This window comes from Chiloscyllium plagiosum, unplaced genomic scaffold (assembly GCF_037043375.1).
Source record: "Chiloscyllium plagiosum isolate Xiang-an unplaced genomic scaffold, Cpla_swu_hap1 HiC_scaffold_7, whole genome shotgun sequence".
In the NCBI taxonomy this organism is placed as follows: domain Eukaryota; kingdom Metazoa; phylum Chordata; class Chondrichthyes; order Orectolobiformes; family Hemiscylliidae; genus Chiloscyllium; species Chiloscyllium plagiosum.
The window spans coordinates 19,584,309-19,610,251 of record NW_028270145.1 but is presented as its reverse complement, the minus strand read 5'-3'; the positions used below and the strand labels follow the sequence as shown (position 1 = coordinate 19,610,251).

At 43.8% G+C, this 25,943-nt stretch overlaps 1 protein-coding gene across 10 annotated transcripts in view; it reads right to left on the bottom strand.

Annotated features, from left to right (window-relative positions):
- Window positions 1-25,943, bottom strand: part of hdac4 (histone deacetylase 4) — a 528,171-nt gene that overhangs the window by 307,748 nt on the left and 194,480 nt on the right. For 7 of the 10 annotated variants that reach the window (XM_087988782.1, XM_087988780.1, XM_087988779.1 and 4 more), the window contains one exon: window positions 18,063-18,134. The exons of 1 other annotated variant lie outside the window; for it this stretch is intronic. In XM_087988782.1, coding sequence (XP_087844908.1) covers window positions 18,063-18,134 — 72 coding nt within the window. Of the gene's footprint in view, window positions 1-18,062; window positions 18,135-19,407; window positions 19,561-25,943 lie in introns of those variants that run through there. 2 more of the 10 variants (XM_087988784.1, XM_087988781.1) reach the window with 2 other exon arrangements.

Here is a 25,943-nt window from a genome sequence, read left to right as displayed (position 1 = left end):
AGAAGGTGACCTTGGAGTGCAGGTTCATAGTTCCTTGAAATAGAGTCGCAGGTAGATAGGATAGTGAAGAAGGCATTTGGTATGCTTTCCTTTATTGGTCAGAGTATTGAGTATGGGAGTTGGGCGGTCATGCTGTGGCTGTACAGGACATTGGTTAGGCTACTGTTGGAATATTGCGTGAAATTCTGGTCTCCTTCCTATCGGAAAGATATTGTGAAACTTGGAAAGGTTCAGAAAAGATTTATAAGGATGTTGCCAGGGTTGGAGGATTTGAGCTATAGAAGAGGCTGAATAGGCTGGGGCTGTTTTCCCTGGAATGTTGGAGGCTGAGGGGTGACTGTATAGAGATTTATAAGATCATGAGGGGCATTGAATAATAGAATCCCTACAATGTGGAAACAGATCATTCAACGCAACAAGTCCACACCGGCCTTCCGAAGAGCATCAAACCCAGGCCCATTCCTCTACATTTATCCTGACTAATGCACCTAACCTACACATCCCTGAATACTATGGGCAATTTAGCATGGCCAATTCACCTAACCCGTACATCTTTAGACTGTGGGAGGAAACCAGAACACCCAGAGGAAACCCACGTAGACAGAGGAAAAATGTGCAAACTCCATACAGACAGTTGCCCAAAGCTGGAATTGAACCTGGGTCCTGGCGCTGTGAGGCAGCAGTGCTAACCACTGAGCCACTGTGCCATCCCAAATGGATAGGATAAATAGAGAAAGTCTTTTCCCTGGGGTAGGAGAGTCCTGAAATAGAGGGCATAGGTGAGAAGATTTAAGAGGGACCCAAGGGGCAGCTTTTTCACGCAGAGGGTGGTGCGTGTATGGAAAGAGCTGCCAGAGGAAGGAGTGGAGGCTGGTACAATTGCAGCATTTAAAAGGCATCTGGATGGACACATGAGTGCAGGTTCATAGCTCCTTGAAAGTGGAGTCGCAGGTAGATAGGATAGTGAAGAAGGCGCTTGGTATGCTTTCGTTTATTGGTCAGAGTACTGAGTACAGGAGTTGGGAGTCATGTTGCGGCTTTACAGGACATTGGTTAGGCCACTGTTGGAATATTGCGTGCAATTCTGGTCTCCTTCCTATCGGAAAGATATTGTGAAACTTGGAAAGGTTCAAAAAAGATTTACAAGGATGTTGCCAGGGTTGGAGGATCTGAGCTATTGGGAGAGGCTGAACAGGCTGGGGCTGTTTTCCCTGGAGCGTTGGAGGCTGAGGGGTGACCTTATAGAGGTATACAAAATTATGAGGGGCATGGATAGGATAAATAGACAAAATCTTTTCCCTGGGGTCGGGGAGTCCAGAACTAGAGGGCATAGGTTTAGGGTGAGAGGGGAAAGATATAAAAGAGACCTAAGGGGCAACATTTTCACACAGAGTGTGGTACGTGTATGGAATGAGCTGCCAGAGGAACTGGTGGAGGCTGGTACAATTGCAAAATTTAAGAGGCATTTGGATGGGTATATGAATAGGAAAGGTTTTGGAGGGATACGGGCCGGGTGCTGGCAAATGGGACGAGATTAGGTTAGGATATCTGATTGGCATGGATAAGTTGGACTGACGGGTCTGTTTCTGTGCTGTACACCTCTATGACTCTAAACTGCCAAAGAAACTCAACAGATCTGGCAGCCAATGTTGTGAGAAAATAGACTTAATGTTTCAAGTCCTGTGACCATCTATATTATGTTCTGATATTATGATTAATTATATTTAACATTATTCCCAACTAAGGGGCCTAGCTCATTCAATAATTGAGGATTTAGTTTCGGCCAATTCTTTATTAGGTTGCTCTGTTGAGACCTAGAGTGTGACAGTGCTATCCAGAGAAAACCCAAACTGGTCAGGGTTGAATATTTCAGATAATTGTTTCATTTCTCTTGTAGATGAAAAAGTATTTACTTACAACTTTCTCTAAGTGGAGTAGAGTCCATAATAGAACAATGTGTATTGTTCATTTGATGAGTCAAATGACCTAAAGCCTTAATTTTAAGTTTAATTCAAATTATCCACTAGTTCAAATCGAATTTGGACAAAACAAAAGACTCTTTAGTGCACAATTAAACATTCATAGCTGATAAAATTAGAAAAGTGCTGGAATTAATAGCAGTATGTGTGATTCTGATGCAGTGCTAAGATCGTTTTGTTTGATACACTACGTTGTTACGCACCTCCATGTTTTAGATTTCAATTGCAAAATCAGAACTTAGCAACAGGGTGGGCCTTTGGGACCACTGCATCTGCTCTGCCACTCAGTTAGATCGTGGTTGATCTTTTACTACAATGTTGTTTTCCTGGTCTACCTCCACATTGCACTGCATTGAACATGCACAGATATCTGAGGCAGATAATTTCGAAGGTTCACCACCCTCTGAATAAATTCCTCCTGAGTCTTAAATAGTCTAGGCCTTACTCAGAAATTACTATGCCAGTTCTACATTTATTGGTATATTCAATCACCCCACATCCTGTAAGAATGCTTTACATTTGATTGAGATGACCTCTTATTCTTTAAAATCCTAGAGATCAAAGGTACAATTCCTTCAGTCTCTCCTAAGAAAATCCTGCCATACCAGCAATTAGTTTGGTGAACTTTAAGGAGAACAAAACTGTACACAATTCTTCAGGTGCAGTACCACCAAGGCTCTACATCATTGCAGCTAGACATCTTTACATCTGTATGCAAAACCCCTCATGATGATGTGTTGCTGGAAAAGCGCAGCAGGTCAGGCAGCATCCAAGGAGCAGGAGAATCGACGTTTCGGGCATGGGCCCTTCTTCCGGGCTGCTTGGATGCTGCCTGACCTGCTGCGCTTTTCCAGCAACACATTTTCAGCTCTGATCTCCAGCATCTGCGGTCCTCACTTTCCCCTCATGATGACGGCCAAGATACAATTTCCTTTCCTGAGTACCATATGGTAGCTTTGAGGAACTTGAAATTGAAAACACCTAGGTCCCTTTAGACATCAATACTGCTCAAACTCTCACTATTTAAAAACAAATCTGTCTTTTTTCTACCAAATAATAGGTAATTTTACACTTACTCACGTATCGTGTTCCTGTCCTTTCACTTAACTCAACAAAGTTCCAGTGAAGCCTCCTTGCACTCTCCTCACAACTTCAATTCCTATCTACTTTTGTGGCATCAACATATTTGGAAACATTTTTTCAATGACCAATACAAGCCAATTAGAGATGCACTGAGCAATTGATTTGATCTTCAAGAAATAACTCCACAATGAAATGTCCAAATTCTGAAGGTAGGCATCAATGAACTTTGAAACACTAATTTTAAGACACAAGACCCTCTTGTGGCGCAGTGGTAGTGTCCCTACCCCTGGACCCAGAGGCCTGATTCAAGTCCCACCTGCTCCAGAAGAACATCTTCTGGAGCAGGTAAGAACATCTCTGAACATATTGATTAATAAATAGGTAAACCTCAGCAAAAAGTTACAAATTAGTCCTTTTTTTTTAAAATCTGTGCCTTCTCTGATGTTTTAGGGCATCCACAACAGCACAAAAATAGAGAACCGAAGACTGAAGTCTTAGTGCTAGGTGCAACTTCTCCATAGTATATAAGTGAAGCAAGAAGTAAAATTGCATCATTTCTAAGGAAAATTATTTACCACCTCGGTCAGTCAGTGAGAATCATTCTTAAAAGAAAGTATTTCCAGTTTGCAAACAACCAAACTTCATTCACCAATTCCTTCTCAGATCTTTTTCATTCATCCTATATTCTAATAATTCACTCTGCATATTTTTGAATAATCAATTAAACTTACTGACTTGGTTATTACAGAATACAAGATTACAGCATTACAAAACTCTCAAGCCCACGATAAGAGTTGATTTTCTGATGCTGCTTTGCTCCTCAGCTTTATATTGATTCTCTCATTTACCCTTATTCTACACTCCAAGAAGCTCTCTGCGTCACTTTGTCAATCTCTCTTCCATTACTTTATATCCTAGCCTAAACTCCTCGGTCTCATTGTCTCCAATTTTCTTCCCAGGATTTGTAATATACGTTCTTGGACCTCTTTTCCCTGAGCTCCTCTACATGCTTCTCTGTTCCATGTACTTGACTTCTGCCCTCTATTTCTTTGTGGCAAAAGCACCTAGTATACAAGAGGATTCAAGCTCCCAGGACCACAAGACGCATCTACATCTTCCTTTTCATTATTTCTGCTGTTGTCTCCCATGTTTTAGTTGAGAGTGGCTGCAGAATGCTGCTGCTGCTACAGATTACTTTGGTGCGTTATCTGCACGCATGGACAAGCTGTTTCCATTTACAACTCCTATAAATGAATCTTTTATTTCTTGTTCATTCATTACCCTTTTGCCTTGCAATGTCACATCTTTTATCATTTAATCTCTTCTGCCTCTCAGACTTTCCCTTTTGTTCTTTCCTCTCCTCCCACTCTTTTAAAAGGTGAGATATTTGTAACCTTTTCCAGTTCTGATAAAAGACTGCAGAACTGAAATAATAATTCTATAACTCTCATCACAGATGCTGCTGACCTGCTAAGAATATATTGCATTTTCCCTATTTCGGAGGTCAAACATAAATTGCAGGTTGGACTGCACATGGAATATTTAGAATAGAATAGAATCCCTACAGTGTGGAAACAGGCCCCTTCGGCCCAACAAGTCCACACTGACCCTCCAAAGAGTAACTCACCCAGGCCCATTCCCCTATTACTCTACATTTATCCATGACTAATGCACTTACCCAACACATCCCTGAACACTATGGCAATTTAGCATGGCCAATTCACCTAACCTACACATCTTTGGACTATGGGAGGAAACCGAAGCACCCAGAGGAAACCCACGCAGACACTGGGAGAATGAGCAAACTCCACACAGACGGTCACCCGAGGCTTGAATTGAACTTGGGTCCCTGGTGCTGTGAGGCAGCAGCACTAGCCACTGAGCCGCCCCACATATGTCCCCCTTTTTCAGGTTTCTTATTTTAGGAAGGCCATCAGGGCCACAGTAAATCAGTTATGCAATCACAAAGATGACAAAATGAAATGAAGACTTTAGTTCTGGAAAGAGACAGAGATTTTACGAAATGTTCAATATAAATCAAACTCATACAAAACATTATTTCCATGGTCAGTGAAACAATTACCAGAGAACATTAATTTCCAGTCAAAAATAAAGGAAGAGATAAATTGAAACTTCCTTACACAGGGAGTGTCAGCACAGAATATCCCCAACAATGAGGATGATGAAAGTAGAATCAAAAGCGACGTTTGGAGAAGAATAAATATTTGAAGAAAAATCTAAAAGACTAGCAAGAAAGGGCAGGGAAATTAGATCACTTCTATTGGTCCTGCAAAGGTGCAACAATTTTAATATCCCTCCCCACAACACTAAATTCTATAGTTCTATGAACAACTGAATGTACATGGTCCAGCATATTTCGTAACAATTCCAACTTTTCAAATCACCACTTTCATAGAGTCATAGAGATGTACAGCATGGAAACAGACCCTTCGGTCCAACACGTCCATGCTGACCAGATATCCCAACCCAATCTAGACCCACCTGCCAGCACCTGGCCCTCCAAACCCTTCCTATTCATATACCCATCCAAATGCCTCTTAAATGTTGCAATTGTACCAGCCTCCACCACATCCTCTGGCAGCTCATTCCATACATGTACCACCCTCTGCGTGAAAAAGTTGCCCCTTAGGTCTCTTTTATATCTTTCCCCTCTCACCCTAAACCTATGCCCTCTAGTTCTGGACTCCCCGACCCCAGGGTCTATTTATCCTATCCATGCCCCTCATAATTTTGTAAACCTCTATAAGGTCACCCCTCAGCCTGCAACGCTTCAGGGAAACAGCCCCAGCCTGTTCAGCCTCTCCCTATAGCTCAGATCCTCCAACCCTGGCAACATCCTTGTAAATCTTTTCTGAACCCTTTCAAGTTTCACAACATCTTTCTGGGCGGCACGGTGGCACAGTGTTTAGCACTGCTGCCTCACAGCGCCAGAGACCCGGGTTCAGTTCCCGCTCTGCCCGTGTCTGCGTGGGTTTCCTCCGGGTGCTCCGGTTTCCTCCCACAGTTCAAAGATGTGCAGGTCAGGTGAATTGGCCATGCCAAATTGCCCCTGGTGTTAGGTAAGGGGTAAATGTAGGGGTATGGGTGGGCTGCGCTTCGGCAGGTCAGTGTGAACTTGTTGGGCAGAAGGGCTTGTTTCCTCACTGTAAGTAATCTAATCTAATCTGATAGGAAGGAGACCAGAATTGCACTCAATATTCCAACAGTGGCCTAACCAATGTCCCGTACAGCCGCAACATAACCTCCCAACTCCTGTACTCAATACTCTGACCAATAAATGAAAGCATACCAAACACCTTCTTCACTATCCTATCTATCTGTGACTCCACTTTCAAGGAGCTATGAACCTGCACTCCAAGGTCTCTTTGTTCAGCAACACTCCCCAGGACCTTACCATGAAGTGTATAAGTCCTGCTAAGATTTGCTTTCCCAAAATGCAGCACCTCGCATTTATCTGAATTAAACTCCATCTGCCACTTCTCAGCCCATTGGCCCATCTGGTCCAGATCCTGTTGTAATCTGAGGTAACCCTCTTTGCTGTCCACTACACCTCCAATTTTGGTGTCATCTGTAAACTTACTAACTGCACCTCTTATGCTCGCATCCAAATCATTTATGTAAATGACAAAAGGTAGAGCGCCCAGCACCAATCCTTGTGGCACTCCACTGGTCACAGGCCTCCAGTCTGAAAAACAACCCTCCACCAACACCCTCTGTCTTCTCCCTTTGAGCCAGTTCTGTATCCAAATGGCTAGTTCTCCCTGTATTCCATGAGATTTAACCTTGCTAATCAGTCTCCCATGGGGAACCTTGTCCAAAGCCTTACTGAAGTTCATATAGATCACATCTACTGCTCTGCCCTCATCAATCTTCTTTGCTACTTCTTCAAAAAACTCAATCAAGTTTGTGAGACATGATTTCCCACGCTCAAAGCCATGTTGACTATCCCTAATCAGTCCTTACCTTGCCAAATAAATGTACATCCTGTCCCTCAGGATTCCCTCCAACAACTTGCTCACCACCGAGGTCAGGCTCACCGGTCTATAGTTTCCTGGCTTGTCTTTACTGCCCTTCTTAAACAGTGGCACCACGTTAGCCAACCTCCAGACGACTTAAATGCACTTAAACATGGCAAATCTACTACCGTTGCAGGCAAAGCATTCCATACCCTTACTACTCTCTGAGTAAAGAAACTACCTCTGACATCTGTCTTATACCTATCTCCCCTCACTTTAAAGTTGCGTCCCCTCGTGTTTGCCATCCCCATACTTGGAAAAAGGCTCTCCCTGTCCACCCTATCTAACCCTCTGATTCTCTTGTATGTCTCTATAAAGTCACCTCTCAACCTTCTTCTCTCTCTTCCTTTCCTCGTAAGACATTCTTTCCATACCAGACAACATCCTTGTAAATCTCCTCTGCACCCTTTCCAAAGCTTTCACATCCTTCTTATAATGCGGTGACCAGAACTGTACACAATAATCCAAGTGTGGCTGTACCAGAGCTTTGTACAACTGCAGCATAACCTCCAGGTTCCGCAACTCAATCCCTCTATTAATAAAGGCCAAAACACTGTGTGCCTTCTTAACAACCCTGTCAATCTGGGTGGCAACTTTCAGGTATCTGTGTACATGGACACCGAGATCTCTCTGCTCATCTGCACTCCCAAGTATCTTACCATTAGCCCAGTACTTTGCATTCCGATTACTCTGTCCAAAGAGTATCACCTCACACTTGTCCACATTAAACTCCATTTGCCACCTCTCAGCCCAGCTCTGCATCCTATCTATGTCTCTCTGCAACCTACTACATCCTTCGTCACTATCGACAACCCCACCGACCTTCGTGTCGTCCGCAAATTTACTAACCCACCCTAAGCCCTCATCCAGGTCATTTATAAAAATGACGAACAGCAGTGGACCCAACATCGACCCTTGCGGTACGCCGCTAGTAACTGGACACCAAGATGAACATGTTCCATCAACTACAACCCTCTGTTTTCTTTCAGCAAACCAATTACTGATCCAAACTGCTATGTCTCCCACAATCCCATTCCTCCGCATTTTGTATAATAGCCTACTGTGGGGAACCTTATCGAACGCCTTGCTGAAATCCATATACACCACATCAACTGGTTTACTCTCATCTACCTGTTTGGTCACTTTGTCAAAAAACTCAATAAGATTCGTTAGGCACAACCTACCCTTCACAAAACCGTGCTGACTGTCCCTGATCAGATTATTCTTTTCTAGATGGTTATAAATCCTATCTCTTATAACCTTTTCCAACACTTTACCAACAACTGAAGTGAGACTCACTGGTCTGTAATTACCAGGGTTGTCTCTACTAGCCTTTGTGAACAAGAGAACCACATTTGCTATCCTCCAGTCCTCAGGCACTATTCCTGTAGACAATGATGATTTGAAGATCAATGCCAAAGGCTCGGCAATCTCTTCCCTTGCTTCCCAGAGGATCCTAGGATAGATCCCATCCAGCCCAGGGACTATCATGAAGGGTTTTGTGAAGGGTAGGTCGTGCCTAACGAATCTTATTAAGTTTTTTGACCAAGTGACCAAACAGGTAGATGAGAGTAAACCGGTTGATGTGGTGAATATGGATTTCAGCAAGGCGCTTGATAAGGTTCCCCATAGTAGGCTAATATTTCCTGTGAAAATTGAAAAAAAATCCCAAGATACAATTACTAAACGTTTGGTTTAAAATATCCTGAAAATACATTGTCATGAAAACAGGATTAAACATTTATGAATACCAAACACCCTGCTTATTCGCATTTGGAATTGCTATCTCAAAATCAAAATTGAACTGCAAGTGTATGGACTTCAATCAACGTTGTCCATTATGTTCTGTGCATTCCAGCAATTGGCAAGTCGGTCAGAGAACTAACAATCACTAAGACAAGGCATGCGAGAACAATCTCAGCTCAAAGAAAAGGGTTCCAAAAGGAAACCCAGAGAGGGTTTTCAGCAGGTGCTCCAGTTTCCTCCCACAATCCAAAGATGTGCAAGTTAGGTGGTTTGGAAATGCAAAATTACAGATAGTGCTCATGGATTTGTAGGTTTGATGCACTAGCCATGGGAAGTGCAGGGTTGCTGGGATAGGACAGGGGGATGGGTCTGGGCGGGATGTTCTTTGGAGTGTCAGTCTGGACTTGTTGAGCCAAATGACCTGCTTCCACACTGTAGGGGTTCTATGGAAAGGAGAGGGAAAAAAATACTGGGTAGCAGGGAGATGAATACAAAAAGTAAAATAGAGTATGAGTGAAACTATATAGAGAACACAGAAAGAAAGTATCAAGTTCCAGGTTTTCAACTTAAATGGAAAAATTTACTGACTTATCTATTGTGCGTAGTTGAACTTGCAAGGAAAATCTTTCAAGCATGAAAATGTAAAGAAATATAAAGAGAATCAATGTTTGGGGGAGGAGGAAAAAGGAAATCACAGGCTTTTTTTCAGTGCATCTGAAGACAGCCCAAGTTCAAGTTCAGTCAGTAGACATCAGCGCAATCACTCGATCTATCTATATATCATTTTAATGTTACACAAGTGCATTAGTGACCTAATGCCAGAAGATTAATCTCTTTGAACTGTTCCGTTCTCAATTTTATCACATTGAGAATAGCTTCCATTGTATTGAGTGGCACTACCACCATGCTAAATGGGACAAATTTCAAATAGATCTAAGCAACTCAAGACTGGGCATCCATGATGTGCTGTCAGCCATCAATGGCAGCAGAATTGAACTCCAGCGAAATCTGCAACCTCATGGTCCCACTCAATCATTACCATCCAGGGGATCAATCCTGATTCAATGAACAGTACAGGAAGGCATGCCAGGAGCAGCACCAGGGGCACCTAAAAATGAGTAGGCTACTTGCTGAAGTACCAAACAGGACTACTTGGATGCCAAGCAGCATAAATGTCAAGTGACAGAGCCTAGTGATCCCAAAATCAACAGATCAGATTTAAACCTTGCAGTCCTACTACATCCAGTCGTGGATGGTGGTAGACAATTAAACTGGAGCAGGTTCCACATACAGGATATATCCCCATCCTTAGTAATGGAAGTGCCCAACATATCAGTGCAAAAGATTATGCTGAAGCATGTGCAGCAATCTTCAACCAGATGTACCGAGTGGATGATCCAGCTCGGCCTGTTCCAGTGGTCCCCAGCATCATATATATCAATCTTCAGCCAATTCAATTCACTCCACGCAATGTCGAGAAACAGTTAGGGCACTGGATACTGCAAAAGGCTACAGGCCCTGACAACACTGGGCAACAGTTCTGAAGACTTGTGCCCCAGAGCTTGCCACTTCTCCAGCCAAGCAGTTCTAATAGAGCTCAAACACTGGGACAGAGTGTGAAAACGCTCGGAGTTGAGCTGAGTGTGGGAGTTGAAGAATATAAATCTTAATCTTTTGCCCTCTTAACAACTAATCTTAATCTTGTGTCCTGCTGCAGCTGCTCTCATACCACATGGATTGGTTGGAACAGCAGTTTCAAGAAGTGAGCAGCATTTGTGGGGCAGAGCATGTGGAAAATAGTAACTTCAGGGAGATGGTAATACAGCAGGTTCAGCCAGGTAGCTAGGGTAACTACCAGGAGAGGTAGGCAGGTAATGCAGGAATATCCCGTGGCTATTCCCCTCTCAAACAAGTATACCATTTTGGATACAGTTGGGGGAAACGGCCTCTCCGAGGAAAATAGCAGCAGCAGCTAGGTCTTTGGCACCACGACTGGCTCTGTTGTGAAGCAGGTAAGGCCAAGTCGAAGTGAACGATTATGATAGAATCAAACAACACATAAAAAGACCTTCAATCCATCTCGTCATGCTGACTGAATTTCCCCATCTAAACTAGTCCACTTGCCTGCGTTTGGCCCCCTATCCCTCGACCTTCCTTAATCATGAACTTATCCAAATGTCTTTTAAATGCTGTAACTATATCTGCAGCCACCACTTCTGGCAGTTCATTCCACATATGAACCACCCTGTTTTGAAAACGTTGCCCCTCAGGTCCCTTTTAAACCTTTCTCCTGTCAAAAATATGGTATTCTCTAGTCGAAGCAAAGACAGGTGTTTCTGTGGCTGTGGGCGAGACTCCAGGATAGAAAGTAGCCTCCCTAGTGGCAGGGTCTGGGATATCTTGGAGTATTTGCAGCAAACACTCAAAAGAGGGGGCATGAGCAGCCAAAGCACATTGTACACATTTTCTACTAATGTTATTGGTACTAAAAGCATGAGGTCTTGCAGAGTGAATATAGGGAGTTGGGTGGAAGGTTAAAAAGCAGGACTTCAAGGGTAATTATCTCTGGCTTACTCCTGGTGCCATGTGCTAGTGAGAGTAGGAATAGGAGGATAGGGCAGATGAATATGCGGCTGAGGAGCTGGTGGAGAGGCAGGAATTCAGATTTTTGAATCATTGGGATCTCTTCTGGAGTTGAAGTGACGTGTACCAAAGGAACAGGTTCAATCTGAACTAGAGGGGGACCAATATTCTGCTGATGGCGTTTGCTAGAACTACTCAGGAGGCTTTAAACTAGCAAGGGGTGGGACCCTCACCAGTAGTGAGACAGAACAGAAAGTTGAGGCTAGTCCAGAAGTTAAAGAGACCAAGTTAATAGACAAGGCAGGCAAGAGCACAGGAGGGAATGAGGGAAGACTGATTAATTAAACTGCATTTGTTTCAATGCAAGAGGCCTGACAGATAAGGAAGATGAACTCAGGACATGGGTGGGAACATGGGACTGGGATAATATAGCTATTACAGAAACATGACTGAGGGAGGGACAGGGATTGGCAGCTTAATGTTCCAAGGTACAGATGCGATAGGAAGGACAGAAGTGGAGGCAAGAGAGGGCGGAGAATGGTATTTTTGATTAGTCAAAACATGACTGTTCAGAGGATACTTCTGAGGGATAGTCCAGTGAAGCTTTATGGGGGGAAACTGAGAAATATGAAGCGGGGTGATCACTTTGATGGGATTGTACTATAGGCTTCCCAATAGTCAGTAGGAATATCTAGGGAGGTCACAGATAGCTGTAAGAATAATAGGGTTCTAATAGTGGGGGATTTGTAACTGTCCAAACAGACTGAGACTGCCATAGTGTTAAGGGATTGCATGGGGAGGAATTTAAGTTTGTTCAAGAAAACTTTATTTAACTTGCAGGTGGCCCCAGTGGAAAAGGGGCAAAACTCAACCTCTTCATGGGAAATAAGACAGGGCAAGTGACTGAGGTGTTAGTGGGGGAGCACTTTGGGGCCAGTGACCGTAATTCTATTAGTTTTAAAATACTTATGGAAAAGGATAGGCCTGATCCACAAGTTAAAGTCCTAAATTGGGGCAAGGCCAATTTTGATGGAATTAGACAGGAACTTTCAAAAGTTGATTGGGGGAGGCTGTTTGCAGGTAAAGAGACATCTGTCAAGTTGGAGGCTTTCAAAAACAAGATAAATGAGAGTTCAGCTTTGACAGATAAGGTTAAGCAGAATCCAAAGAGATTCTACAAGTATATTAAGAGCAAAAGAGTAGCTAGAGAAAGAGTAGGGCCCTTTAAAGATCAAGAACGTCTATGCATGGATCTAGAGATGGGTGAGATCCTCATCAAAATATTTTGCATTAGTATTTACTGTGGGGAAAAGACATGGAAGCAAGGGAGCTTGGGGAAATAAGCATGATGTTTTGAAAAGAATCCATTACAGAAGAGAAGGTCCTGGAGATCTTAAAACACAAAGATAAATAAATCCCTGGTCCCTGATCAAGTGTATTCCAGGACATTGTGGGAAGCTAGGGAAGAAATTGTGGGGCTGAAAATGTGTTGCTGGAAAAGCGCAGCAGGTCAGGCGGCATCCAAGGAACAGGAGAATCGACGTTTCGGGCAGAAGCCCTTCTTCAGGAATGAGGAAAATGTGTCCAGCAGGCTAAGATAAAAGGTAGGGAGGAGGGACTTGGGGGAGGGGCTTTGGAAATGCGATAGGTGGAGGGAGGTCAAGGTGAGGGTGATAGGCCGGAGTGGGGTGGGGGCGGAGAGGTCAGGAAGAAGATTGCAGGTTAGGAAGGCGGTGCTGAGTTCGAGGGATTTGACTGAGACAAGGTGGGGGAGGGGAAATGAGGAAACTGGAGAAGTCTGAGTTCATCCCTTGTGGTTGGAGGGTTCCCAGGCGGAAGATGAGGCGCTCTTCCTCCAACCGTCGCGTTGCCATGGTCAGGCGATGGAGGAGTCCAAGGACCTGTATGTCCTTGGTGGAGTGGGAGGGGGAGTTAAAGTGTTGGGCTACGGGGTGGTTGGGTTGGTTGGTCCGGGTGTCCCAGAGGTGTTCTCTGAAATGTTCCGCAAGTAGGCGGCCTGTCTCCCCAATATAGAGGAGGCCACATTGGGTGCAGCGGATGCAATAGATGATGTGTGTGGAGGTGCAGGTGAATTTGTGGCGGATATGGAAGTGTCCCTTGGGGCCTTGGAGGGAAGTAAGGGGGGAGGTGTGGGCGCAAGTTTTGCATTTCTTGCGGTTGCAGGGGAAGGTGCCGGGAGTGGAGGTTGGGTTGGTGGGGGGTGTGGACCTGACGAGGGAGTCATGGAGGGAGTGGTCTTTTCGGAACGCTGATAGGGGAGGGGAGGGAAATATATCCCTGGTGGTGGGGTCCGTTTGGAGGTGGCGGAAATGACGGCGGATGATACGTTGTACATGGAGGTTGGTGGGGTGGTAGGTGAGGACCAGTGGGGTTCTGTCCTGGTGGTGGTTGGAGGGGCAGGGCTCAAGTCCTGACCTCTCCGCCCCCACCCCACTCCGGCCTATCACCCTCACCTTGACCTCCCTCCACCTATCGCATTTCCAAATCCCGTCCCCCAAGTCCCTCCTCCCTACCTTCTGTCTTAGCCTGCTGGACACACATTCCTCATTCCTGAAGAAGGGCTTATGCCCGAAACGTCGATTCTCCTGTTCCTTGGATGCTGCCTGACCTGCTGCGCTTTTCCAGCAACACATTTTCAGCTCTGATCTCCAGCATCTGCAGCCCTCACTTTCTCTCAAAGAAAGTGTGGGGCCCAGAGCAGACATTTTGTGTCACTGATAGCTTCAAGTGAGATGCTAGAGACTGGAGTGCAGCTAATGTTGTGCCATCATTTAAGAAAGGCTGCAAAGAAAAGCCAGGGAACTACAGGCCACTGTGACTGACGTCAGTCGTAGCTAATTTGCAAGAGCGGTTTTTGAGGGACAGGATCTACATTCATTCGGAAAGACAAGGACTGATTAGGGATAGTCAGCATGTCTTTATGGTAGGAAATCATGTCTCTCAAACTTGATTGAAGCTTTTTCACAAGGAGACCAAGAAGATGGATGAAGGCAGATTGGTAGATGTTGCCTACATGAACTTGAGCTGGACCTTTGACAATGCTCAGTGTAGTAGACTAGTTAGTAAGGTTAGATCACATGAGATCCAGGGAGAGCTAGCCAAGTAGATATAAAATTGACTTGACGGTAGGAGCAGATAGAGTAGTGTAGAGGGTAGGCCTGTGACCCGTCATTTGTGGTCAAGGATCAGTGTTTGGTTTATTTTTGTTCATCACTTACATAAACAATTTGGATAAGAAGATAAAAAGCATGGTTAGTAAGTTTGCAGATGACACCAAAACTGGTCGTATAGTGGACAATGAAGAAGGTTATCTAAAGATAGGACACAATCTTGAACAATATATAGATGGGTGGTCAAAAAGGCATTTGGCACGCTTGCCTTCACTGCTCACTCCTTTGAGTATAGGAGTTGATACGTTATGTTGAGGTTTTATAGGACATTGGCGAAGGCTTTTCTGGAGTACTGTGTCCAGTTCTGGTTGTGCAATTATAGGAAGGATATTATCAAGCTGGAGAGGATTCCGAAGAGACTTACCAGGATGTTGCCAGGTCTGGAAAGTTTGAGTTATAAATAAAGACTGGGATCTTTTCCACTGGAGCATGCCTGATAGAAATTTATAAAATGAGGTATAGATAGTTGATGGTAGTTGTCTTTACCCTAAGGATGAGGAATTTCAATACTACGGGGCACGAAGAGAGACATTTAAAAAAACCCAAGAGGCAAACGTTTTCACAGAGGGTGGTTTTGCACGTGGAATGAACTTCCTGAGGAAGTGGTGGATGTGGGTACAGTAACAATGTTTAAAAGCCATATGGATGGATATGTGAATAGGAAATATTTGGAAGGATACAGGCCCGGAACAGGCAGGTGGGACTATGTTTGGCGTGGACTGGTTGGACAGAGGGTCTGTTTCCGTGCTGTATGACTGTAAACTGGATCAGTGGGCCGAGGAATGGCAGATGGAGTTTAATGCAGATAAATATGAGGTGTTGCATTTTGGCAAGATAAACCAAGACAGGAGAGCCCTGGTGAGTGTTGTTGAACAGAGACTTAGAGGTGCAGGTGCACAATTCCTTGAAAGAGACGTTACAAGTAGACAGGTAGGGAAGGCAGTGTTTGGCACACTTGCCTTCATCAGTCAGAGCAAAGAGTACAGGAATTGGGATGTCATCTCACATGCCATATAAAATACTAGTATGGCCACATCTGGAATACTGCATACAATTCTGGTCACCCTGCCATAGGAAGAATGTTATTAAACTGGAAAGGGTACAAAAAAGATTTACGAGAATGTTACTGAGACTGAAAGATTTGAGTAATGAGGTTAGGCTGGGAGTGGAGGATGACCTTATAGAGGTTTATAAAATTATGAGGAGCATCGATAAAGTGAATAGCCAAGGTCTTTTCCCCATGGTAGGGGAATCCAAAATGACAAGACATAGGTTTAAGATGAGGGGAAAAATTTTAAAAGGGACCTGAGGGGTAACTTTTTTTTGCCAGAGTGGTGTGTATATGGTAGAACGATCTACCAGAGGAAATGCTAGAGGTGGGTACAATTACCACATTTAAATAATACTTCGACAGGTACACGGAAAGGAAAGTTTAGGGAGATTTGGGCCAAATGCAGGCAAATGAGACTAGTTCAGTTTAGGAAACCTGGTTGGCATGGATAAGTTGGGCCGAAGGGTCTACTTCTGTGCTGTATGATTATCTAACTGACAACATGGAAAGTTGTCCAGGTATGTACTGTATGCAAAAGGCAGGACAAATCCAACCTGGCCAACTACCACCCCATCAATCTACTCTCAATCATCAGTAAAGTGATAGGAGGTATTATAAAATGTACTATCAAGCAGTACCTGCTCAGCAATAACCTGCTAAGTAATTCCCAGTTTGGGTTTTGCCAGGGCCATTCATCTCCTTATCTCATTACAGCCTTGGTCCAACCATGGACAAAGGAGCTGAACTCGAGTTGAGGTGAGATTTGACAGCCCTTGATATGAAGGTTGCATTTGACTCAGCAGTGGCATTAAGGAGCCCAGCAAAACTAGAATTAATGGGCAATCTCTTGACTGGTTGCAGTCATACCTGACACATAAGAAAATATTTGAGGCTGTTGGAAGTCAGTCATTCCAGCACTGGACATTTTTGCAGGAGTTGCTCAAGGTAGTGCCCCAGACCCAACCATCTATAACTGCTTCATCAAAAACCTTCTATCCGTCATAAGGTAAGAAGTGGAGATGTTTGTCAATGATTGCATAATGTTCAGCACCATTCATGACTTCTCAGATACTGAAGCAGTCCATATTTAAATGCAATGAGATCTGGACAATATGCAGAGTTGGGCTGACAAGTGGCTAGTAGCATTTGCACCACACAATTACTGTCTCACCATTGCCCCTTGACATTTAATGGTGTTACCATTTCTGGATGTAGGTTTGCTCGCTGAGTTGGAAGGTTCATTTCCAGACGTTTCATCACCCTATTAGGTAACGTCTTCAGTGGGCCTCAGGCAAAGCACTGTACGTGATTCCTAGTTTTTATTTATGTTTGGGTTGGTGATGCCATTTCCTGTTCTTTTTCTCAGGGGGTGGTAGATGGAACTCAATCAATCAACAAACACATCTACCACCCCCTGAGAAAAAGAACAGGAAATGACAACACCAATCCAAACATATAAATAGAAAGCAGGAATCATGTACAGTGCTTTGGCTGAGATCCACTGAAGGTGACGAAACATCTGGAAATGAACCTTCCAGTTCAGCGAGCAAACCTACATCCAAATCTTCTCAAACCTCGCTAGGTGTTACCATCACCAAATCCCCAACTATCAATATCCTGAAGTACCACTGACTAGAAACACAACTGGACTTGCCACATCAACACAGTGGCTACAAGATTAGGTCAGAGGTTAGGAATACTGGCAGGTAACTCGCCTCCTGCCTCACCAAAGCCTATCCATCACCTACAAGATACAAATTGGGAAATATTCTATCACACTCCTATTTGCCTGGAGAGGTGCAGCTCCCATCACATTCAACAAGCTTGAGACCATCCAGAAAAAGGTGCCTGTTTGAATGGGACCACATCCACAAGCACCTACTCCCTCCACCTCTAATGCTCAGTAGCAGCTGTGTGTTCTGTTTACAAGATACACAGAAATTCACCAAAGATCCTTGGACAGAACCTTTCAAATTATAATTGCTCATCTAGAAGGAGAAGGGCAGAAGATTTGTGGGAACACCACCACTTGCAAGTTCCCCTCCAAGCCACTTGGTCAAAATCCTGAATTCCTGACTTGGAAATATATTGCTGTTCCCTCACTGTCACTTCACCAAAGGACATGGTGTTCAAACCAAAGCCAGTGGACTGCAACGTGTCAAGAAAGTAGCTCTTCATCACTTTCTCAAGGGCAACTGGGGACGGAGAACAAATGCCAACCAGCAACACCCACGTCCCATGAGTTTAAAAAAACACTTCAGAATGAACAAAAACACAGCACCAAATATTCATTGTAAAAATAGTTTCCTTCGTGAGGATTGGCAAATTCTAAAGGTAACTCGTGACTTGATTTTATTAACTAAATTAATCTCAACTTAAATTTTGATCTTACCAGTACTGGGCATGTGATTGACTCTGGAAGGGGTCAGCAACTCAATCGACTGATCTCGACCGGAAAGTCCATCTGAAAGTGAAAAGAATTCAGTTTCATAAATAGTCTGCAACATCTGTTGTATTTCCAACAGCATGGGGCGCTGGGGTGGAGTCAAATAGTCAGGCTCCCTCCAGCATGGTACTTTGGACTGATTTTTTAAAACAAAAGTTTACATGCAGCGCACGCCTAGCTAGATATGAAGCAGACCGTCCAATCATAAATAATGGAGCCGCCTCGGAATCTGTAATATTACATTTCGCTAAATTATCAGAATTTCTCGTCGTTTTCCAAGCTGTACTCTAATAATGCACTTGTAATTGGCGAAGTCACTGAAAATACATTTTCAACCATTTGCCACAGACAAATAAACACACTGGGGAGGCAGAGAAAGAGAGACCTTTCATTGTCGGTAAATCACATGAAAATGTGGCTCATTGTTGACAGAAACCGAACCCTGGGAGGTGGGAGCTAAAAATAGCCGGAACATTGCAGGAGATTAAAATGCATAAGCTCAAGGGGAACGCGGTATGTTAGGACTCAAGGGCCAGTGAGAAATAGTTCTGTTTCTGGTCAGGAAACGTCATCATCATAAAAGAATAAAAAAAGTGAATGAAATCGAAAGAACAACGTTTTTATTTCAAATCGCCTTATACACAGAAGGAATGTACACTAACTTTCGAATCTGTTACCCACACATACAGTGGGTCATCTTACTCTATTCTGCATTCTCTGCTGGATGGGTGGTTATGACAATCTATTTTACTGGAAGATTGGGCTTTCGTTTTAAAATGACATTTTGTGAATCTTTCTCGCATTGGACGGACTATTTCAGATTCCTTTCAGCTTCACACTAATACAAAAGAAAACAATTATCAGCAGTTCAACTTGTTTTGGAATTCACCTCCGTTCGATTGCCAATTCTCCAGTTTCACTTCGCTCTCACACATTTAACCCTTTGGTGATAGAGGTGCTACCGTCTACTCGCCGTTCTTAAAATCTAATTTCGTCTCATCGGAAAGCCATCAAAATTCAGTTGCATGAAAATGTAACATAATTACCAAAGTGCTATTACAGTAGAATAACAGAAAATCAAACCTAAACAGAAAATAATTCAGTTCCATGACATCGTCCAACAAGCAAATTGTTCCAACCCTTTTCGAAACAGCCAGTCAATGGTAATGCTGCCTTTTTGTTATCGATGATAACACAAGCTATCGTCTACAGCATATTCAAGCACACGCAAAAATACATAACAATCAAAATAAGAGGTCCGGCTTGGAGAAGCGCTGCGCGTCCCACTTACAGTGATTCCTGTACGTGCAGGCGGCTTGAAAAATTTCTGCATTGTGACACCTTGCACAAAATCCAATCAACTATTTATCTACAGCGATGCACGAGTAAGTAACGCCGCTTCTTTTAAAATACGAAACGCTTGAGACTTGGAATATACCCCCGAGTTTGTTCTGACAGCTTTCACCAACACATTGTATAAAGACAGAAAGCACCTCCACTAGCAGGCGATAATGACGCAATCAACAAGGAAATGACCCGATTTCATTCAATTCTTGCGAACAAAATAAAGTCATTGTATATTCTGCAAGCAGAAGAGCACCGTTCAGTGTGGCACCGCCAAAGTTGCGTTGCATAGAATTTACATTCAAAGCGGGAGAAAGCGAGTTGGTGAACACAAATCAGCTCTCATATTGGATTCCCCAGCCACAATCGAAAAGCACAAGACAGTTCACCAAGACCTATCTGCATTAGAGTGTACCTATTCTCCTCTATTTTGAGAGGCTTGGGGTTTCCACAAAATCCCTCGAAAATTAAAACTAAGTAGCAAATTGAGCCTTTGTTCGGCAACAAAATATCCCTGTTCAATTGAAATTGTAAATCTGTCTGTTTTCATTTCGCTGCTGATCTGCCCAAATTTTGTTACATAACTTTTTTACACATGCGTACGTTACTGGCAACTGGCAGGTCAGACCATAGTTCATAGGGGCAGCTGAACTGGGTGGACGTGAGAATAAGTTCAAAACCCTCATCTCATTGAGATGCTATTGTCAAGTTGTCGCCAGTTATTAGAATATAAAAGGGACCTATATTCTATGGGCTACTTATATTGCTAAAATATCCGACATGAACGTTAGCACATTGCAAATTTTGCGAACTTGTTTACTATTATAAATTATAAGCAAATTTTATGTAGGAACCCCACTGCGAAATTGTTTTTACAGAAGTGAGGGCAGTGAAAGTAATAACGAGTCAGATTAGGTCATTTACAACAGTGTAAATTAATTATTAGCTTTGCATTAAATTTAAATGAGCCAATTTTTTTTAAAAAATCATTACTCACGAACATATAGTATTTGCAGATGAAATAGGCATATCTTCTTAATTTGTTACAAAGAGTATTTATACTAAATATGGCAGATGATGACAAAGCATTAATACCCATAATTCTCAAATTCATTAAAATACTAAATCTACACTGAAATTGGCATTTAATAATCGAGCAGCATTTCTGTAAGATAAAAAGGTGTATTATAATAAATACCACTCCCATACGAATTTTAAGTAAAGAACACCCCCAAAGCACGTCACAAATTGACAAAGAAGTTGAACTGGATTAGAGTGATGCTAGAAAAGCACAGCAGTTCAGGCAGCATCCGAGGAGCAGGAAAATCGACGTTTCGGGCAAAAGCCCTTCATCAGGAATACAGGCAGAGTGCCTGAAGAGTGGAGAGATGAATGAGAGGAAGGTGGGGGTGGGGAGAAAGTAGCATAGAGTACAATAGGTGAGTGGGCATGGGGTTGAAGGTGATAGGTCAGGGAGGAAGGTGGGGGAAGATAGCAAAGAGTATAATGGGTGAATGGGGGTACACCCCCTTTATCTGCTGGCTTGATGGTGAGGTCGGGATTGGAGCAGAGGGAGTGGGGAACTCCCCAAATACGTTCGAGACACCACCCATGCCCTCCCCACCTCCTCCAAGACTTCCGTTTCCCCGGCCCCCAACGCCTCATCTTCACCATGGATATTCAATCCCTCTACACCTCCATCCGCCATGACCAGGGCCTCCAAGCCCTCCATTTCTTCCTCTCCTGATGTCCCCAAAAGTACCCTTCCACTGACACTCTAATTCGTTTGGCCGAACTGGTCCTCACCCTTAACAATTCCTCCTTCGAATCCTCCCACTTCCTCCAGACTAAAGGGGTAGCCATGGGCACCCGTATGGGCCCCAGCTATGCCTGTCTTTTTGTTGGCGACGTAGAATAGTCCATCTTCCGTAGTTACACCGGCACCACTCCCTACTTCTTCCTCCGCTACATCGATGACTTCATTGGTGCCACCTCGTGCTCCTGCACAGCTACCTGGGTTACACCCACCAACTCCCACAGCTACCTGGATTACACCTCTTCCCACCCTACATCCTGCAAAAATGCCATCCCGTATTCCCAATTCCTCTGCCTCTGCTGTATCTGCTCCCAGGAGGACCAATTCCACCACAGAACACACCAGATGGCCTCCTTCTTTGGAGAGGATGTTGCCTGGTATGGTAGGAAGATTGTATGAGGAAAGGCTGAGGCACTTGGGGTTGTTTTCATTGGAGAAAAGAAGGTTTAGGGGTGACTTGATAGAGGTGTACAAGATGATTAGGGGTTTAGATAGGGTTGACCGTGAGAACCTTTTTCCACGTATGGAGTCAGCTATTATGAGGGGGCATAGCTTTAAATTAAGGGGTGGTAGGTATAGGACAGATGTTAGGGATAGGTTCTTTACTCAGCAAGTCGTGAGTTCATGGAATGCCCTGCCAGTAGCAGTGGTGGACTCTCCCTCTTTATGGGCATTTAAGCAGGCATTAGATAGGCATATGGAGGATAATGGGCTAGTGTAGGTTAGGTGGGCTTGGATCGGCGCAACATCGAGGGCCAAAGGGCCTGTACTGCGCTGTATTCTTCTATGTTCTATGTTCTAGACCGCAATTTCCCTTCCCACGTGGTTAAAGATGCCCTCCAATGTATCTCGTCCACATCCCGCACCTCCACTCTCAGACCCCATCCCTCCAACTGTAACAAGGACAGAACACCCCGGTGCTCACCTTCCACCCTACCAACCTTCGCATAAACCAAATCATCCGACGACATTTCCGACACCTCCAAACAGCCCCCACCACCAGGGATATATTTCCCTCCCCACACCTTTCCGCCTTCCGCAAAGACCATTCCCTCCGTGACTACCCGGTCAGGTCCACGCCCCCCCGCAACAACCCACCCTCCCGTCCTGGCACCTTCCCCTGCCACCGCAGGAATTGCAAAACCTGCGCCCACAACTCCTCCCTCACCTCCATCCAAGGCCCTAAAGGAGCCTTCCACATCCATTAAAGTTTTACCTGCACATCCACCAGTATCATTTATTGTATCCTTTGCTCCCAATGCGGTCTCCTCTACATTGGGGAGATTGGACGCCTCCTAGCAGAGTGCTTGAGGGAACATCTCTGGGACACCCGCACCAATCAACCCTGTGGCCCAATATTTCAACTCCCCCTCTCACTCAGCCGAGGACATGGAGGTCCTGAGCCTCTTTCACTGCCGCTCCTCACCACCCGGCGTCTGGAGGAAGAATGCCTCATCTTCCGCCTCGGAACACTTCAACCCCAGAGCATCAATGTGGACTTCACCAGTTTCCTCATTTCTCCTTCCCCCACCTCACCCCAGTTCCAAACTTCCAGCTCAGCACTGTCCCCATGACTTGTCCTACCTGCCTATCTTCCTTTCCACCTATCCTATCCACCTTCCTCTCTCACCTATCACCTTCATCCCACCCCCATTCACCCATTATAATCTTTGCTACCTTCCCCCACCCTCCTCCCTGACCTATCACCTTCATCCCCAACCCACTCACCTATTGTACTCTATGCTACTTTCTCCCCACCCCCACCCTCCTCCCATTTATCTCTCCACCCTTCAGGCTCTCTGCCTCTATTCCTGACGAAGGGATTTTGCCTGAAATGTCGAATTTCCTACTCCTCAGATGCTGCCTGAACTGCTGTGCTTTTCCAGCAGCACTCTAATCCTGAATCTGGTTTCCAGCATCTGCAGTCATTGTTTTTACAAAGAAGTTGAACTCCAAACCTGGGGAAAGAAGTTAAAGGAGGACAGATAGCTTGGTCAAATGACATTTTAAGAAGGTTTTGAAAAGATGGGAAGGGTATTTCATAGAAGAGTAAGTCAGGGTCACTGTGGTCACCTGGACAAATCAGGGATTTGCAGACTGAAATGTCAAGAAGAGGTGACTGACATGGGAAAGGAGAAGATTGCAAAGATAAGGTTAAGCATAGCAATAGTTTAGAGTCATAGTACAGAAACAGACTCTTCGGTCCAACTTGTCCATGCCGACCAGCTATCCCAACCCAATTTAGTCCCATCTACCAGCACCTGGCCCATATCCCTCCAAACCCTTCCTATTCACATACCCAACCAGATGCCTTTAAATGTTGCAATTGCACGAGCCTCCACCGCTTCCTGTGGCAGCTCATTCCATACACGCACCACCCTCTGTGTGAAAAAGTTGCCCCGTAGGTCTCTTTTATATCATTCCCCTCTCACTCTAAACCTATGCCCTCTAGCTCTGGACTCCCCCAAACAAAGGAAAAGACTTAGTCTGTTTATCCTATCCATGCCGCTCATGATTTTATAAATCTCTATAAGATCACCCTTCAGCCTCCGACACTTCAGGGAAAACAGCCCTAGTCTATTCAACCGCTCCCTATAGTTCAAATCTCCAACCCTGGCAACATCCTTGTAAATCTTTTCTGAACCCTTTCAAGTTTCACAACATCTTTCCGATAGCAAGGAGATGCAATATTCCAACAGTGGCCAAACCAATGTCCTGTACAGCCGCAACATAATCTCCAAACTCCTGTACTCAATACTCTGACTAATAAAGGAAAGCATACCAAACTTTCTTCACTATCCTATCTACCTGCGACTCCACTTTCAAGGAGCTATTAACATGCACTCCAAGGTCTCTTTGTTCAGCAACACTTGATGAGTATGAAGACTTAAAATTCAATGCAGTGTACATGTAGGTCAGACAATACATGATTTTTAAAAAATATTGCAAAATCATTGTTCTAATAGTTTAAATAATACATAAAGTAAAGGGAAGAAGATGTATACTCCTTGGAATCTGACGACTGAATATACGGTTTATTTTAATATGGCTGAATACTAACATTTGTTATCAACTACAGTTAACTGGAGAAATACTAGAAATACTTTGGATTTCAAAATTTACTTAGCACAAATTGGCTAATTACCAGCAAATATGTAATTTTTTAAGCACAAATCAATTCTCATAAATCTAATTGCAGTAATCTTTAAATTTATCCGAAAGGGCAAACATTATAGAGAAAAAAAATCTGATTCGACAAGTTGTTGAACCAGCATTCTTCAAAGGTTCAACAAATTCAATCCTACTTTATGACCAGACTACAAAGAAAGATCAAGCTTCAATTTAATGCACAAATAGGAGATGTTGCATACAGAGAAATTATCAAGTCTGTAAATTTATCTCCATCTGGCTCTGCTAATCTTGGCAATTTCCGAGCCTAATCTTACTGACCTTTGTGCATGTGAACAATACATGAGTCTACAGAAGGTGTTCCAATTTCTGTGCTATTGTCCCCTTCATTTTACCATAAATAGCACACAAATCTGTCTTCATGAACATGCACTACCACTATTCCATTTAAAATCTTCCATTTAAAGAAGTGTGGGCTCATGCTACTGGCCCTACAGCCAAAATAACCTAAAATTCCAAATTAGTATTATTGTTTTAATGATCATATTGAGTGCTCTTTCTTTCTTCTGGATTTTAACAGATTGACTAAAAAAAAGTAACAAACATACTGCAATCAACAGATAGTGTCATAGAGTCATATTGTTAGATACCTTAGTAAGCAGCAAGTAACTCACCTTCTGACTCCCCTGAGCCTGTCTACCACCAACAAGGCACAAGTCAGAGTCTGACGGAATACTCTCTACTTGGCTAGATAGTGCAGCTCCAAAACACTCAAGAAGCTTGACACCGAGGATGAAGCAGTCTGCTTAATTGGCAACAGATCATTAGATATTCATTCCCTCCACTACTGATGCATAGTTATAGTGGTCTATACCAACTACAAGATGCACTGTCGAATTTTACCAAGGTTCCAAAGACAGCAGTGCCTTCCAAGCACTACGTAGAGGGATAAGGGCAGCAGATACATGGGAATCCCACAAATTGCAAGTTCCTCTCCAAGCCACTCAACTTCCTGAAATGGATATATTGCCATTCTTTCAATGTCACTGTGAGATAATTAAAGGGTTAATTTGGTCTGCTGACCTGCAGGAAATTGGATGTCTTGAGGGCAGAGTGGTATGCATGTCTTAGGGTAGGATGTCTATGTCTTACATGTAGCATGTAAGGAATTTACATTCCCATCCCTTGCGATTCAGAGCCATTTGCATGGCCATTTCCTAGATATTCAGAGTAAAAACATTTACGTTACCATACTCTTTCAGAATCAATAAGAACATTGCAATTCAAATTCTGACTACTCCATGCAGTTAAAAAAAGATTCACAACAGATCTGGCCATCTAGGGATGATTTACATTACATTGTTTCTGGAAATGCTGTGATCACTACATTGTGTCTTGAGTGGCATGTGACTGTGGGGGAATGGCTGGGGATCGTCTTGTGGGCGCTACTGACTGTAATGTTAAACTCTTGTACTGTATAAAGGAAGGAATGTTTCTTTTGCTCAGAGAGATCTTTGACACGGCTCCGTAAGCCCTGT